At 48.0% G+C, this 16,372-nt stretch overlaps 1 protein-coding gene across 1 annotated transcript in view; it reads left to right on the forward strand.

Annotated features, from left to right (window-relative positions):
* Positions 1-4,038: 4,038 nt before the first annotated feature.
* The window catches only part of LOC118846095, a 73,218-nt gene continuing 60,884 nt past the window's right edge, over positions 4,039-16,372 (forward strand). Inside the window, exons 1-3 of the mRNA XM_036754281.1 lie at positions 4,039-4,151; positions 4,743-4,894; positions 4,941-5,237. Coding sequence (XP_036610176.1) covers positions 4,039-4,151; positions 4,743-4,894; positions 4,941-5,237 — 562 coding nt within the window. The remainder of the gene's footprint in view (positions 4,152-4,742; positions 4,895-4,940; positions 5,238-16,372) is intronic.

The following is a 16,372-nucleotide window of genomic DNA, read 5'->3' on the forward strand; positions in this document are numbered from 1 at the left end:
ACACTACAGAACCTGGGGAGTCTTTGGTCAACAGAAAGGAGTCTAGGGGTGTGCCGGAGCCCCCTCTTTTTTGTTTTTTTTTTCAGGGGGGGCAGGACAATTGGGGTTAAGTGACTTGCCCAAGGTCACACAGCTAGTAAGTGTGTCAAGTGTCTGAGGTCAGATTTGAACTCAGGTCCTCCCAACTCCAGGGCTGGTGCTCTACTCACTCTGCCACCTTGCTGCCCCCAGGAGTCCCCTCTTACCGGCTCTGATGATTAAATGTGAGTGTTAGCATTCACACCTTGGAAACTGGCAAATGCTGCATATTCACCAGGGCGTCTTTTATTGTTTTGCTGATTGTACGGACTTAAGCAAGAGACGAAGAAAATGCAAATAATACAAATTAAATTGAAAAGTGTGTCATGGGTTTCAGAGATCTGATTGTTAAACATTTTACCAACATGCCCCTGGTGGGGACCCCCCCCCCCAGACAAGATGGTCTCCTACAGCCCCTTGCAGTTCTAAAACTTCTGATGCCTCGAAGGAGCTGCAAGGTGTAGCGGAAAGACCACTGCAGCTGAAGACAGAAACCCTGGCTTCAGAGTCTCCATATTCCCCAGATTTGTCCTGCCACAAAGACCAAGTGACTCCTCCCCAAACATGACGTTCCATCTCTGGTCTCCATGCCTTTGCAGAGATGGTTTTCCCAAGCCTGGAAGGCACTCCTTCACTTTTGCTTCTTGGAATCATTAGCTTCCTTTAGGACTGAGCTCCAGTACTTGGAGCCTTGTACTTGGCCCTTCCCTATTCTCTCACACATCAGGAAGTTCCTCTGCCCCTTTATTACTTTGTATTTACTCTGTAAATAGCTTTCACTTTCTTATCTTTGTCGGTAGAGTCTTGTCTTCCCCCCTCCCCCTAGAGAATATAAACTTCTTGAGGGCAATGAGTATGTAATGGTGGGCTTTGCATTCCTGGTACCTATCCCCATTGTTGTAGTTCAATCATTTCAGTCAAGTCTGACTCTTCTCGACCCCATGTGGTGTTTTCTTGGCCGAGATACTGGAGTGGCTTGCCATTTCCTTCTCCAGCTCATTTTACAGATGAGGAAACTGAGGGAAGCAGGGTTAAGTGATTTGCCCAGGGTCACACAGCTACTAAGTGTCTGAGGGCAAATTTGAACTCAGGTTTTCCCGACTCCAGGCCTGGCGCTCTACCCACTACTATGCCACCTACCTGCCTTCCCATCTATCACCGTACCTGCTTAGTAAATACTTGTTGAATGAATGAATTAAATTGCAGGTCTAGACCAAGACAAACAATAATTGTTCCATTTTTTATAAGGCGCTACAGATCAGACACACAGCTTGGGGTATTCACTGAGCCCTGGCCTCGGAGCCAAGAAGGATTGGGTTCGAGACCCACCTCTGACATACAGGTTGTCCCCACAGTCTTATTTCTAAGCTTTAATAGCTAAGCTCTCTTAGTTGTATGAGTGGCCAAGTCACTCAGCCTCTCAATGTTCTAGAGTCGCTAAGACACCCTGAGCTGCAGAGGATGAACTGACCTTGACGTGGAGAGGGAGTTTCTTCACCCAGGAACTTCCTAGAACAATGAAATTACAGGTCCTGTCCTTATGCTTCTCCTCAAGGTCACACAAGTGGCAGATTCAGGATTTGAACCCAGGCTCTCTGACTCCAAGTCCAGCATCCTTTCATTGGATCACACTGCCATGCTTTGTGTGAATCTCTCAGGTTGCCTTCTCCTCTTCTATCCCTGCTCCTGTGACCTTTCTCTGATACCTTGATCACATCAATAGACGCATGCTCCCCTCCTCTCTGAACCCCCAGATAGTCAGGTAGAACCCTGGAGAACTCCCCCACCCTTCACCCTGTCCTGTGTCCAAGGGAAAGCCAAAGGGGGATCTGATCATACAATGCTGACTTGCATTGGCTGGGGGTGGGGGCAGTGACCCTGTACTGGACTTTGTGCAGGGATCCCACAGCAGAATGCAGGGCACACAATCGATGCCATCACAGGGAGATGCTGTGCTCTGAGACTGGCAATGAGGCGGCGAAGGCAAGCTAGTCCTTTCCCCTGGGCTTCAGCCAACCTGGAGAAAGATGGCATCTCCTTGGGCAGCTCAGGCTTGTTCCCTTTCTAGACTCCACTTCAACAGGTTTGCTGGCCGGATGAAAGAAACAAGCCTCGCCAGAGCTGATTGATCCATCCACCCAGGGGCTGCTTCCTTGTGGTCAGCAGGCTCTTCTCTGGTTCAGGTCTGCCTGCTGCTCATTTGGGGTGTGTGGACCCTCCTGATGCAGCAGGCTTGCTAGATGAACCTCCTGGCTTTTCGACTGAAGATGAGTTCCCCACTCTGAGTAACCCTGTTGAGATCTTGCTTTCAAGGACTACACAATTTTCATTGCCTAAATTCCTCGATGAAAGGAGTGACCCTGCGTTTGAATGATGTTTAAAAAGGCCAGTCTCAGGGCAAATGGAGCTGGGTCTATGGTCAAAGGACCTGGCAGCCCATTATTGCAGTCTCCAGTACCATCTTTATGACCTTGATCATTTACCTCTCTGGATCTGTTTCCTCCTCAGTAAAAAGAGTCAAGACCTTGAAGGTCCCTCCCAGCTCAAGAGACTCTATGAACTCCTCACTGCCAGCCAGCTTGGGGAGTCCAGCCCCTTCAGAGGTCATCAGAGCTGGAAGGAACCTTCAAGATCATCAGTGAGTTCGGGGTTGGAAGGTCAGCTGGACAAAGCTCTCATTTTACATTTTAGGAAAGTGAAGGCATCTGCCCAAGGTTACACAGGCAGGGAGAGAATTCAAACCCAGGTCCCCTGACTTTGAACTGGTGCTCACTCATTCTGACAATGCCCAATAACTCAAAGGTAGATGGTATATAAAAAAAATCTGAAACCATGCCAGATTCTGGCCTTAAATTTGTAAATAAATTGGGCTTCAAAAGGGGCAGGATTCAGGATGATGATATCAAAGTCTTGAAAAATCCTCATCTTTAAAATGAGGGGGTTGGGCTAAGTGGTCCCTAAGGTCAAGGACAGTTCGAAGTGGCCACTCCATTAAGGTTACTTTCATTCCCCCATCTGTTTGGATGTATTTGGTGGATGCCCCCTCCCCACCCCCCATTAGAAGCTACACTGCTCCAGGGTAATGAATGATGTTCATTCATTTCGGTCATGGCTGGAGCAGTTTGCCATGTCCTTCTCCAGCTCACTTTACAGATGAGGAAACTGAGGCAAACAGGATGAAGTGACTTTCCCAGGGTCACACAGGGCCTTGCAAGCACTTAATAAATGTTTGTTCACAGATTCCTTTCTTTAAAGCAAGAAGAGAACCTTGGATGTTGATTTCCCCCTTCCCATTTTTCAGAGGAGGAAACTGAGGCTGAGAAAAGTTAAGTGACTTGCCCGAGGTCACACAGCTAGTAAGTGTCTAGATAGGATTTTAAGGCAGATCTTCTCGACTCCAAGGCTGGAACTGTAGAGACTCACTGCTCCACATTCTTAACCTTCTGTATGTGATTGAAGACAAGGGCTTAGGGATCTGACATTTCTAGTTTTAAGATTCTCTCTCTCCTCTCTCCCTCCTCTCTCCTCTCTCTCTTCTCTGCCTATCTGTCTCTCCTCTCCTCTCTCCCTCTCCTCTCTCTCTCCTGTTCTCTCTGTCTCTGAATGTCTGTCTCTCTCTCTCTTGCTCTCTCTGTCTCTGTCTCTCTCTCTCCTCTTCTCTCCTCTCCTCTCCTCTCCTCTCTCTCTCCCCTATTCCCCCCACCCCATATATAGATTTCTGCTTGGGGAAATGTCCCTCATACCACCAAATACCTCCTTCTACCCAGGAGCCACAGTGCTTGAAATACATGTAACATGTGAGAAGCAGCATGGTGTGGTGGGTTCCCAGGCACACCTGGGTGTGAATCCCAACTGAGATATTTAGGAGCTATGGGTCCCTGAGAAAGTCATTTGCCAATCTAGACTTGGGTTTTCTCGTTTATAAAATTAGGGGTTGGACGACCCGACCTCTAGAGAGGCATGATCCAGCTCTGGCTCCTGGACGCAAGTACCCCTGGAGGTGCCGAACACATTCAGCCGCAGGCCGCGGAGTGGGACTTTCTCAGATCACTTCCCCCAAGCGGCCGTAGGAGGTAACAACAAGTGAGAAGCCGGCAAAGAGCCTCAGTCCCGGGTGGGAGGGGGTCGGGGGTGAGTCGCGATGATGGGGCATGATGGGGGCCAGAATGGGTGCCTTGACAGACATCGAATGAGGGGCAAACTAACATCAGTCAACTAACCAATCATGCCAGCCACTGTATCTTTTACCCTTTCAAACAGGGGTTCTTGATCTGGAGGCCAGTGAACTTAAAAAAATTGATAACTGTATACCCTTATAATTGGTAACATCTGTAATTTAATTTTATACATTTAAAAATATGATGCTTCACCAGACTACTCACGACACAAAAAAGGTTAAGAACTTTTGATATAAAGGTGTTCTGCTTCTTTGATTTCGTATTTTAAAAATAAAACACAAACCAGGTTTGAATCCTGGGGCTGCCACTTTCTACGTGTGACCTTGGGACCAATAATATGCCCTCCTTGGGCCTCAGTTTCCTTTTCAGTAAAAAAGGGGATTGCCTGGGATGTTCCCTAGGGTCCCCGGCCGGCGCGGAATCCAGGATCTGATTCCTTCTAGCGACCACCCCCAAGGCAAAGGCAGCCCTTTCTCCTCCTCCCAGGGCTGCTCCTCTGAAGTTTGCCTCGAGAACCCCACGCAAAGGGAGCTCTCCGCCCGTCGCAGTCCCGGAGTCGACTCGTCGGGAGGTGCCAGAGGCAGAGTCGGAGGCGGGCGTGGAGGAGGGGTCCCGAGTGCGACCCGGGGCTGGGCGAGGTGGCCTCGAAAATCCCCCCGCCCCCCAAAGCGGGAGCCGCATGAGCGCTCGCTCTCTGTGGTGGTGTGGCCCCTCTCCCTCTCTCTCTCTCCGCTGCTGCAAAGGGAGGCGGGGGCTGCGGGGCAGCTTTCGGAGCGGGACGCCGCCCGCCTGTCCGCCAGCGAGCCTCAGGGGACTTCGGGCCAGCGGCGCGAAGCCTAGGGACGCGCACAGCCCCACTTGGACACGGGCTCCTGCTCCAGCACCCCTGGCCAGCCCAGGCGCACCGGGAGCGAGCGCGGCTGCCCGACCGAGCCCCCGCCATCTGCGCCCGACCCGGAGCCTGCGGCCAGCTCGGCAAAGGTAAGGCGTCTCCCAGGAGTGCTAAAAGCGCCCCCCCGCCCAGCTTGCAGCCGCAGACCCCAGCCTTCGCAGAGCCCTCGCGGGGTCCTGCACTGGTAGTGGGATGGCTTAGGCCAGCCTTGCGCGGTGCCCGTCCTGAGGCGGAGGGAGAAGGGGGCGCGCGCCAAGTTTGGGGGGCGTGGGGTGGGGGAAGGCGGGCATCGGGCCGGTGCTGCAGCCCAGCCCAGTGGCCGGAACTGCGCCGCACTCAGGCACCCCCCAGACTTGTTCTCTGCTGCTCCTCTCGCGGCCAAGCCGGGCTGGGTTGGGGAGGTGGGGGCTGGACGCCGCAGGCGTCTCCTTCCCTCCCCAGACCTCTGGTGGGATGCAGGACCGTGAACGAAGCATCCAGCCCGACCCGGGAAGGGGGGTGCGGGGGAAGGCGGGGAGAAGGAACGGGCTGGGGGAGGGGGGCTCCCAGCTCGCGGGAAATTATCTCGCTAACCTTGCTCGCCTGAAACGCTTTTACTTCCGAAGAGCAATCCTACTACATGGTCTTTAAGTTGGGGGGCGGGGGGAGAGGAGACTGCATTAGCTGAGTCCTGCTGTCCCCGCTATCGCCCCACTCCGGGACTCCCCCCAGCTCGTTCCCTCCGCAGTGACTGGAAGCTCTCAGGTCCCGTCCTCTCCAAATGGGAGAGGCGGGGTGGGGGAGGGGAGAGCAGCAGTAGCTCTTGGCGAACCCACCGAGCGGCTTGGTGAGTTCCTCTCCCGGACCCCCCTTGGCTCCTGCCGGTCATCTCCTCCAAGGTCATAGCTTTGACCCCTTCCATTTTACTGCTGTGAAGTGGTTGTGGTCTTCGGAAGGCGAGGAAAAGAGACCGGACTGGGTGATTTCATTGGTATTCCCAGAGGACGAAGCTCCCTTTACCAATATAGGTTGGCCCCACTTCCGAAACTTATTGTCTTAGTTGTCTGAGGCTCTGAGAGGTAATACAAGTCTGGAGCAGGTATGGAGCCCCCCCCCCGCCCCACCCAGTCTTCTTGGCTTCAAAGAGAGTCCCTCTCGGTAACACACACAGGCAGCCCTTTCCCCAAAGAGATCTCCCCCGATGATCCCGAGGGTGCTCCCCGCGGGTGGGAAGATCACAAGGTGGAATGAATTCTATGGGGGCTGATTCTAGCTTCAAAAAGAAAAAGTGGGAAAAAAAAAGGCATATTTTCACTCAGTGAGATACAGATCCTGAGCTAGAAGAAGCTTGGCAAACCATGTAGTCAAGCCCTCCATTGTACAGATGAGGAAACGGAGGCCCAGGCAAGGGAAAGCATATGTCCAAGGTCACACGGGGAGTGAGTGTGCCAGCCGTACAAATGAACCCGGGTTGTTGGGTGCCAGTTAGTGACTAGTGACCTCTTTGTACTAGAATACATTGCCCTGAGTGGGGGTGAGGGGATGAGAGACCACCCCGAAGGCACTGGAAGGTGAGGATGTGGCCAAGGGCACAGAGACGCCCATTAGCCCGTCAAAATGTTAAGCCCAGCTGGGCCGGGACTGGGGAGTTTTATTCTTTTTTTTTTTTTTAAACTTATTCCTTGTAAAATGCTTGCATATTCTAATTGTAAATCTGGGGATGATGTTTCTCACTGTATTCTGGGTAGTGTGCTGTCTTGGGAGGAGGGAGGAAAGAAAGCTGGTTATGGGGTCAAAGGACCTGAGTTTGAAGCCTGGCAGAGTGACCTTGGGCAAGTGGGGGGGGCCCCAGTCAATCATCTGTAAAATGGGGGGGGGGGTTGGAGCGGATGGCCTCTAGGGGCCCTCAGGGCTGGGAGAAAGATGATCAGTGCCTGGGATGTCAGTGCGACCAGACAGCTGGAGGGCCTACAGTGGCAAACAGTGCTGGATTCCAATCCCAGCTTTGTCCGGTGCCACAGAGAACTGAACTGGGAGTTCTGACTTGTTCTTATCTTGCTACCCAATGTAACACGGCTCTTCACCACCTTCGGCCTTAGTTTCCCCATCTGTAAAATGGAGGGGGAGGATATTGGACGAGATGACCCCTAGGTCATTGATCTAGTTAGTTGAAATCATTGCTCCCTCTTCTCGTCTGTAAAAGGATAGGGTCGAATTCTTTTTTTATTAGTATAATAGGATTTCCTTTATAACCTTATGGGCTTTATTTCATGCATTTAAACGTATTAGTTGGAGAAGAGGTCTGCAGGCTTCTCCAGGTGAGGGTCCATGACCATTATGGAGACAGAATTCATAGAGCTCTTTCAGGTTCGCAAGGGTCTCCTTTGACCCTCCCCCCAGCCTGGGGCTGTTGGTGAGTCGGTTCAGTCATGTCCGACGCTCCAGGCCTCCGTTAGCCATTTCCTTCTCCAGCTCACTTGACAGATGAGGAAACTGAGGCAAACGGGGCCAAATGACTGGCCCAGGGTCACACGGGTAGTGTCTTTGAGCTCAGGAAGAGGAGTCTCCCTCCTCCCAGGGGCACCCCCATAGGCACCATTATTACTCTCGTTTTAGAGATGAGGAAACTGAGGCTGAAACTGGCCAAGTGGCGCGCTCAAGGACATACAGCCAGTGAGTGTCCGAGGCTGGACTTTAAGGTCTTGCCCCATCTCCCACCCCCCCCCCCCCCGCCCCAGGTTACAAACCCCTGTGGGGAGTGATCTCTAAATTTCTTCCAGCCTCTGGTCTCCTTCCTCCTCCTCCTCCAGGACCCCGCTCCTCTGACCTCCGCACTCTTAGCAATGGGCTGCCAGAGTCTAGAACCTGGAATCTGTTGAGGTTTCTGCCCAGGTTCTGTTGATCAGAATTCCCAGGGCCCATCGATTCTAAGGTTTTATGTCACGTGGCAGAGGAAGACTTTGGGATGACCACTCCTGGTGGTTCACCAACCTCTTCCGCTCACTTGGAGTCAAGAGGACCCAAGTTCAAATGTAGCCTCAGAGGCTTGCCAGCTCTGGGCGAGTCACTTAACTCTGCCTAGGCTTTGGCTTCCTCGTCTGTAAAATAAGGGCGTGGATTAGGAGGTTTCTGAGGTTCCTCTCAGCTCTAAAATCTATGATAATAATAATGATAAAGATAGAGCTTAATTATTGCATAATATAATTAATATATAACAATACAGCATTTATACAGTGCTTTCACGTTTGCAAAGAGTTCTCACTTAGAGAAAGTTCCACATTATTTTGCCTGGAACACAAGGCCCCTAAGGCTGGCCTGGCTCGACCTTCCAGTTTCAATCTCATGTCAGAGTCACAGAATCTTGAAGTCAGAAGGGATCTGAGAGGCTGCCCACTGTCCCCCTTCTCCGCTGAATCTGTAATCTCATTATTGGTGGTCCCTCAGACCACCTTGAGCTTGGTTTTCTAACTCTGACCAGACTGTAAGCTCCTTGAGGGCAGGCATCTTGTTTTAGCTTAATGTGGTATCCCAGGCTCTGCCCAGAGTGGGAGCTTCATACTGTGGATGGTCAGTTGGGCTTGGAGCACCAGGCCACAGCTGCCTCCCAGATAGACCGGTCTGTGCTTCTTTGTCTCCCTAACATCTGGAGGTGGAGGGAGGGAAGAGAATACTTGGATGCTGGAGCTGGAAGGGATTTGGAGAGAATAGAATGTTAGGTTGAGGGCAGAAAGGGATGAAGGGAAGGGCAGTACACCTCCCATTGTACCATACTGGGTTCTTGAGATCATCTGGTCAGACTCCTTTGTCTTACAGATGAAGAAGCTGAGAGGGAATATGACCTGTGGCCACATAGCTAGCTTGTGACAGTCAAAAGTCGAACCCAGGTTTTGAGGCTCCCAGGCTCTGTCGCTTTCTCTTTCCTTTGGCCGAGGCTGGCCAGGTCACTCCTGGAAGCCACAAGAAGCATGCCTTGATTTTTTTCAATTCAGTATCTGTCTAGACTGTTCGGAGGGGGGAGGGACAGAAGGGTGCCATTATCAGCAGGGTTGACAATTAGGAAGACAAATGGTGACACCTGCTTACCTGCTTTTTGTTTGAAATGTCACCAAGACTGTTTTTGCTGGTGTATTGGTGTATTTTTTTGCTCAGGTGTATTGGAATGGAAGGGCAGCTAGATCAGGGGACGTTTGTTTAGAAGGCTCAAGCTTCAGATGTCGGACTTCTGGGTTCCTTGGCCAACCACAAATCCCAAGGCAGTGTGAGGAGAGTGGAAGGAGGTTGGTGCCAGCTGTTTCCTAATGATAAATAGCAATAATTCACATTTCCATGGTTCCCCAAGGTTTGTGGAGGCAGTGGGACAAAGTGGAGAGTGTGCTGCGCTCAGTGTCCGGAAGACTGACTTCTCATCCAAGCTCTGACACCAGCTTTGTGGTCTTGAGCACATCACATAAGCTTCACTTATCTTGTCTGTTTGTTGGGTCCTTTCAGTTGTGTCTGACTCTCCATGACCCCACTGAAGGTTTTCTTGGCAGAGATACTGGAGTGGTTTGCTATCTCCTTCTCCAGATCATTTTGCAGATGAGGAAACTGAGGCAAACAAGGTCAAATGATTTGCCCGGGGTCGCACAGCAAGGAATTGTCCGAGGCTGAATTTGAACTCAAGTCCTCCTGCCTCCAAGCCAGGCCCTCTACCCATTGGGCTGACTATCTATTAAGAAGTGAGATCTAGAGAGAATTCCCTTTGGCCTATTTACATGTGAAGATTTATAAAAACCCTTCCTTAGTGCAACCCCGTGAGGAAGAGGCTACAAGAATTATCCCCATTTTACAGATGAGAAAGCTGAGGTTAAGGGGGGTCAAGTGATGCCCAAAGGTGTATAACTGGAAGGACTCTCTTCTCTGCCTCAAAGTTTTTACAATCCATCAATAATAAACTAACAGTTATTAAACTCTTACTTTGCTCTAAGTGCTGGAGATAAAAAAGAAAAGCAACCATAGCTCCTCCCCTCAAGAAGCTTCCATTCTAATGGGGGAATATGACATATGTCTAAGATACCTGCAGAGGAGATGGGAGGAGGGGGAAGGGACCAGGGCAAAGGCCCACAACACATACACACCCAACTAGGAGCATTATTCTTGTCGGACCTGGAAGAAGAGATGCATGGAGAATGGGTTGGAGTGTGGGAGGGGGGGGTGGAGCTTTTTTTTTTAAACGCCTTCAGTTCAGCCTGGAAGAGGGAAGACCAGGTAGAGAAGGATTTATGGCCTTCTCAGCGACTGGCTTTTTGAGAGGAATCTTTGCTGTGTTGACCTGGTCCCTCATCCACGAGCCCTCAACTGAAGCTTATTATGTCTGGCAGAGAAAGAGAAACAGCTTTCAGTTAAGACCCAGGCCCTGCCCTCAGGGAGTTTGTAGTTAAACAGCTGCCACTTTGTCCCTGGGTCTCCCTTCGCCATCTTCCCCCTCCTCCTCGCCCCTCCTCTCTCTCCCTCTCCCCTTCTCCTTTTTTCTTTCTTTTTTATCTGTCTTCCCTCTCTTTCCTCTCCCTTCTTTGTTATCTTGTATATATCTCTGTTTCGCTTCTTTTCTTTTCTCTGTTCCTTTCTTTTCCCTCTCCTTCTCTTTCTCCTTTCTTCCTCTCTTTCTTTTGTCTCTCACCCTTCCTACCCTCTCTCCTTCTCCCTCTCTATCTTCCTTCTTCCATTCTCCTTCCCCTCTAACTTTCTCCCTCTTCCTCTCTCCCCTCTCCCCTTCTCTTCCTTCTCTCTGCCTCTTTCTTCTTCAGCTGCTTTCTCCCCCTTCCCTCTTTCCTTCTTTCTCTTACACACGCACAGAGCTCCAGGGAGAAAAGCACCAGTTAGGGCAGTTATGAGACCTCAGCTTGGTCTCAACTCTGGCATTAACTCTTTGCCCTAGGGAAGTTGTCGTATCAACGGGACTCATTTCCACCTTTTGAAAAAGAGAGATGATGATGATACCCTGGATATCAAATGTGAGGGGCGGAAGTTCAGTGGAAAGGGGTCCAAATACAGCATCAGAAGACCTAGGTTAAATCTGAGCTCTGTAACTTAACAGCTGTGGGCAAGTCAATGACCCTCATGGAAATTGTTTTCTGGTCTGTGAAATGGGACTTGTACTACCCACTTTGCAGGGCTATTGAGAGGAAAGCAGAATGTTTACCTTTAAACACATATGAAGGAATTATTTTATGAAAACAGCGTAGAATATTGGCATGGAGGGAACACAAGCCTGGGAGATGGGGACCTGGGTTTGAGGTCCAAGCCAACCACTGTCTTGTCTCTGTCTGTTTCCCTGTCTTTCTCTTCCTGGCTTTCTGCTTCTGTCTCTTTCTCTTATCTCTGTCTTTCTGTCACTATCTCTGCCTGTATGTCTCTCTGTCTCTCTCTTTGTTCTCATCAGTTTGTTCTTATGAACTGTGGGGGGTGGCTAGACCCCTGCAGCTCTGACACTCTATGACTACACACATAGAAATGTGTGTGTGTAGAATATAGACACATACACACATATATGAATATATACACATAGTACTTGTGTATACAATCTTTATCTTGTATATGAAATGCTTCAAAGGAGTCAGAGCAATCTCTCTTCTTACAGAGGAGGATTAAGGAAGAGGCAGAGGGGGTTCTCTGGCTAAAAATAGACATACCACAACATTCCGAATAAAATAAATGTAGTCTTGAGATTTGAAGTAGGCCGTTAGGGTGATATACAGGCAGATATAGATTGGTTGTATCTGAAGGTTACTTAAAAGTTCCTTCTCTAAAAGGAGGGGGTGGGGAGGCCAGGGAAGAGTCTATTTTAAAAGAAATCTTCTAGTCTATGTTCCCAGAAATGCTGTAAGCTCTTTTTCCCAAGCCCTTCTTCATCATAGTTGAAATGAAACACATTCTTTGCCAGGAAAAACCTAAATCATTATGTATTTATCAATCAATCAGTCAGCATTTATTAAGCACCCACTATGTGCTAGACACTGTAAACAGATCTCATTTAAGTTTTACAACAAGCCTGGGAGGTAGGTAGACAATATAGGTATTTTTATATTTGTATTTCTTATGTCTATATATTATTATGAAAAAACCCATTTTTCAGATTAGGAAACTGAGGTACAGAATAATGAAGTCACACAGCTCGTGTTGGAGAGAGAATGTGCATGGAGAGTTTTCTAATCCCAGGGTCTGACCCCACATACATCCCGTGGTCCCTCAGATAACCATTGCTTATTGTTTGTAACTGGAGGCGGATGGAGAAAAAAAAGTCTTTGCAACTTCAGCTTTCTGGTGAAATCATACTTTCTGTCTGCAAAGTGACTTGATTTCTGTGAACAGTAATGATGATAGCCCACACATTATTTTATGGTTTACCGAGGGTTGTTCCTGCCTTACACCTCTGAGCAGAGGCAACTATTGAGATGTCCATTTTACAGATGAAGAAACTGAGACTGACCAGCACCAGTGACTTGTCTTCTGTCAGGAAGCCAGAAAAGGAACTTTTCTGATTCTCAGCCCAGGCATATTTCTTTCCAGTCAAGTGGCCTCTCACATTATTGTGTGGGTGTTTCAAAAGCATGCCCCAAGGGCTTGGAGAGATTTGGGATGGAGAGCAAAGATCTGCCTTTCAGTGATCTTGCTGGGCTCTGGCCCCAACTGCTGACTGCCCAGCTGGGCCACCTAAGGTCTCCTGATCTCCTGGACTACTTTCAGTACCGCCTGCTCCATTTTGGAAAGGCCAAACTGGGGCATGCTCCAAGGACAGTCATGAGGGTGGTCTCTGAGACCTTGTCGTAAAGGAGGGTCGGCTAACTGAAGTGAGCCTGGTCAGCCTGGAGGAGAGAAAAATCTGAATCTCTGAATCTAAAAGAGCCCCAGGACCATCTAGCCCCAATTGTGCTTGAAGAAGCTTCATGCCAGCTGGGCTAAGCCTTTTGGAGGAGCGATGTTAGATGAAGGGAGATAGGTTTTTGTTTTATTTTTGACTTTTTGATGGACTCTAATATGGAAGAATTATCATATATGTCATATCATATAGATTATATATGTTTTGCTCTGTTTTCCAGGACGGGACCAGTACCAATGGGTAGAAAGTGGACAGAGACCACTTTTAGCTCGATATAAGGAAAGCTTACAAATACTTAAAGCTGCCTCAAGTAAGAACGGACTGACCAAATGAATCAATTTATTTATTCATGTGACCCCCCATCCCAAAATTCTAGTTACAGATTTCTTCCTTTTCACTCAGTTTTCATAAGATCATGGGTTTTGAGCTGGAAGGAACTTAGTGGTCATCTTGTCCTAGTCAGTAGGGAGCTCCCTGTCACTTAGCAGTGACCATTTGTCAGGGATGTTGGCTGAGTGACCTCTGAAGTCCTTCTTGACTCGAGGTTCTGTCCCTCTTGGACTAGCGAAATACATTCAGAACTTAGAATGCTTTGCTTTCTAGTTGGGTCTGGAAATCAGGATGATTTGGGTTTAAAACCTACCATTGTCCCCTCTGGTTGTGGGACCGTGGGAAAAGTACTTGGCTTCTCAGTGTCCCAGGAAAACTCTCCAAGACTATATATTGTAGAGCAGGGAGGGGGAGTTCCCTCCCAGACAGAGATTAAACCAGTTGAATCACTCATCTGACATGCCCCAGCCCCCCAAAAAAGTTCTACAGGGTGTCCCTAAAGTCTGGACACATAGGCAAAAATGCATATATTGAAATATTTGGAATATTAACAGACGAACCCCCTTGACTTTTTCTGGGGTATGCTAAAGGAGAAGGTGTACTCAATGAAAATCATAGGTGCAACACACTTGATTGAATGCATAAAGAGTGAATGTGCTAAAATTGACGGCAGTGTGGAGTTATTGCATCGAGTTCACGTGAATCTTGCAAAGTGCATCAACCTTCCCATCACAAATGATAGAAATCATATTGAAGATGTTATTTGTTAATATTCTAGTTAAATAAAATGTTGTTGAAAATTTCATTCATTTCATTTCTTGAAAATAAGCATTTTTGCTGGTGTCCAGACTTTAGGAACACCCTGTAGATAAAAAAGTCTTCCCTCCCCCTCAATTTTCACTAAGATCATAGATTTCAAGACCCCTCCTTAGGGGTCAACTAATACTAACTCCTCATTTAGAAATTTAAAAAAATTTGTAATGATATCTTATATTTTTGGTTGAATTTCCAAATACATTCCTCTTCCCTTCCCTGCTCAATGAACCATCTCTTGTAACGAAGAATAAAAAAGAAAGAGGAAAAAAAGTTAAAAAAACCAAACCAACATATCAGTGTCTTCCCTCACTTTCCTCTCCCTTCTTTGTTGTCTTGCATGTATCTCTATTTCGCTTCTTTTTTCTCTGTTCCTTTCTTTTCCCTCTCCTTCTCTTTCTCCTTTCTTCCTCTCTTTCCTTTGTCTCTCACCCTTCCCACCCTCTCTCTGCTTCTCCTTCTCTATCTTCCTTCTTCCATTCTCCTTCCCTTCTAACTTTCTCCCTCTTCCTCTCTCCCCTCTCCTCCTCTCTTCCTTCTCTCTGCCTCTTTCGTCTTCAGCTGCTTTCTCCCCCTTCCCTCTTTCCTTCTTTCTCTTACACAGGCACAGAGCTCCAGGGAGAAAAGCACCAGTTAGGGCAGTTATGAGACCTCTAGTTCCATAGTTCCCCACCTCTGCAAAGATGGGAGGAAAGGGAAATCTTCTCATTTCTTTTTCAGAGCTGAGCTTCTTGTTGTTCAGTCATTTTTTGATCTTCTCCAACTCTCTGTGACCCCATTTAGAGTTTTCTTGGCAAAGATACTGGAGTGGTTTGCCATTTCCTTCTCCAGCTCATTTTACAGATGAGGAAACTGAGGCAAACATGTGACTTGGCTAGGGTCACACAGCTAGCAAGTATCTGAGGCCATTTTTGAATTCAGGAAGATGAGTCATCCTGACTCCAGGCCCAGCGCTCTGTGCACTATGGTGCCATCTAGCTGCCCATTTTAATTACACAGTCTTCTATTGCTTTTGTTATTGGTGGTGATGGTTCCGCCTGCCTTTGGTCCTCATTGTGTATTTCATTTTCCTGGCTCTTGGTTATTTCATTCTATATCAGTTCCTGTAAGTCTTCCCAAGTGTCTTGGTCTTCGCCATATTCTGTCTCCTTACAGCACCATAACATTCCCGTGCCACAATTGGTTTGGTCATTCCCCAGTTGATGGACATCTGCTTTGTTTCCAATTATTTGCTGCTACAGAAAGTTCTGTGATGAATATTTAGGTATATGTAGTGCCTTTCTAGCTTTGATCTTCTTGAAGTATATTTCTCACAATGGGATTTCTAGGTCAAAGAGCATGAGCATTGTCGTCACATTCTTAGCATAAATCCAAATTGCTTTCCAGACTATTTGGACCAATTCATAACACAGCCAGTAGCACATTAGTGTGCCGATCTTTCCAAAGTCCTTCCAACATTGGCTGCTTCCATATTTTGTATGATTTCCTAAATTGCTGCCAGCCTCCTCATTTGATAGATTAATTTTATATTTTATGGTTCATTTGAATGACTTGAGGTTCAGAAAGATCCTACAGGTAGAAGGTGGAGTAATGACAGGAAAGTAGGTCCTCTGACTATAAATGGAGTTCAAGACCCACTAGCCCAGTGTGTATTGGGTTTAAGTGAGTGAGACTTTGGTGGTAGTAGTTGGAGTGTAGACACCAAGCCAGGAGCTTGGGGGCACAGGAAACCAATCATAAGCCTTGTTGGTAATGTTTATCTTGCTCAGTCCTACATTTTTTACTTGGAAATCAATGTTGGCTCCATTTTCCAAGATTTTGAAACAAATTACTCGTTGAATTCTGGGATGGTGGGTGAATATAGGTCTTATGTGGCAAAGTTTTGGATTTGTTGGTCATGGTGAAGATGAAGAGATATGTAGTTTTTGTTGTTGTGGAGCAGTTTGGGGCAGTATGAAGAGTCTTGGCTCTGGAGGCAGAATATTTGGGATTAGATCCTGTCTTTGTAGAGTGTGTTTGGCCTCGGGTAAGTCACTTAACCAACATCGCTTCACTGGATCTTGGTTTCCCCCTGTATAACATGAGGGGTTGGAATAGATAGCCTTGGGAGGTTCCTTCCAGATATTTGAGATGCTATGATTAACCCCCAGGATCTTTCCTGTGAGTGTATGTCTTTTTTGGAGTGGGCAGAGATGGAATAGTTAGCAATTTTGGTAACTGGAGTTTAAAGTTTGGGTGAAAGAA

This window comes from Trichosurus vulpecula, chromosome 4 (assembly GCF_011100635.1).
Source record: "Trichosurus vulpecula isolate mTriVul1 chromosome 4, mTriVul1.pri, whole genome shotgun sequence".
NCBI classification, from domain to species: domain Eukaryota; kingdom Metazoa; phylum Chordata; class Mammalia; order Diprotodontia; family Phalangeridae; genus Trichosurus; species Trichosurus vulpecula.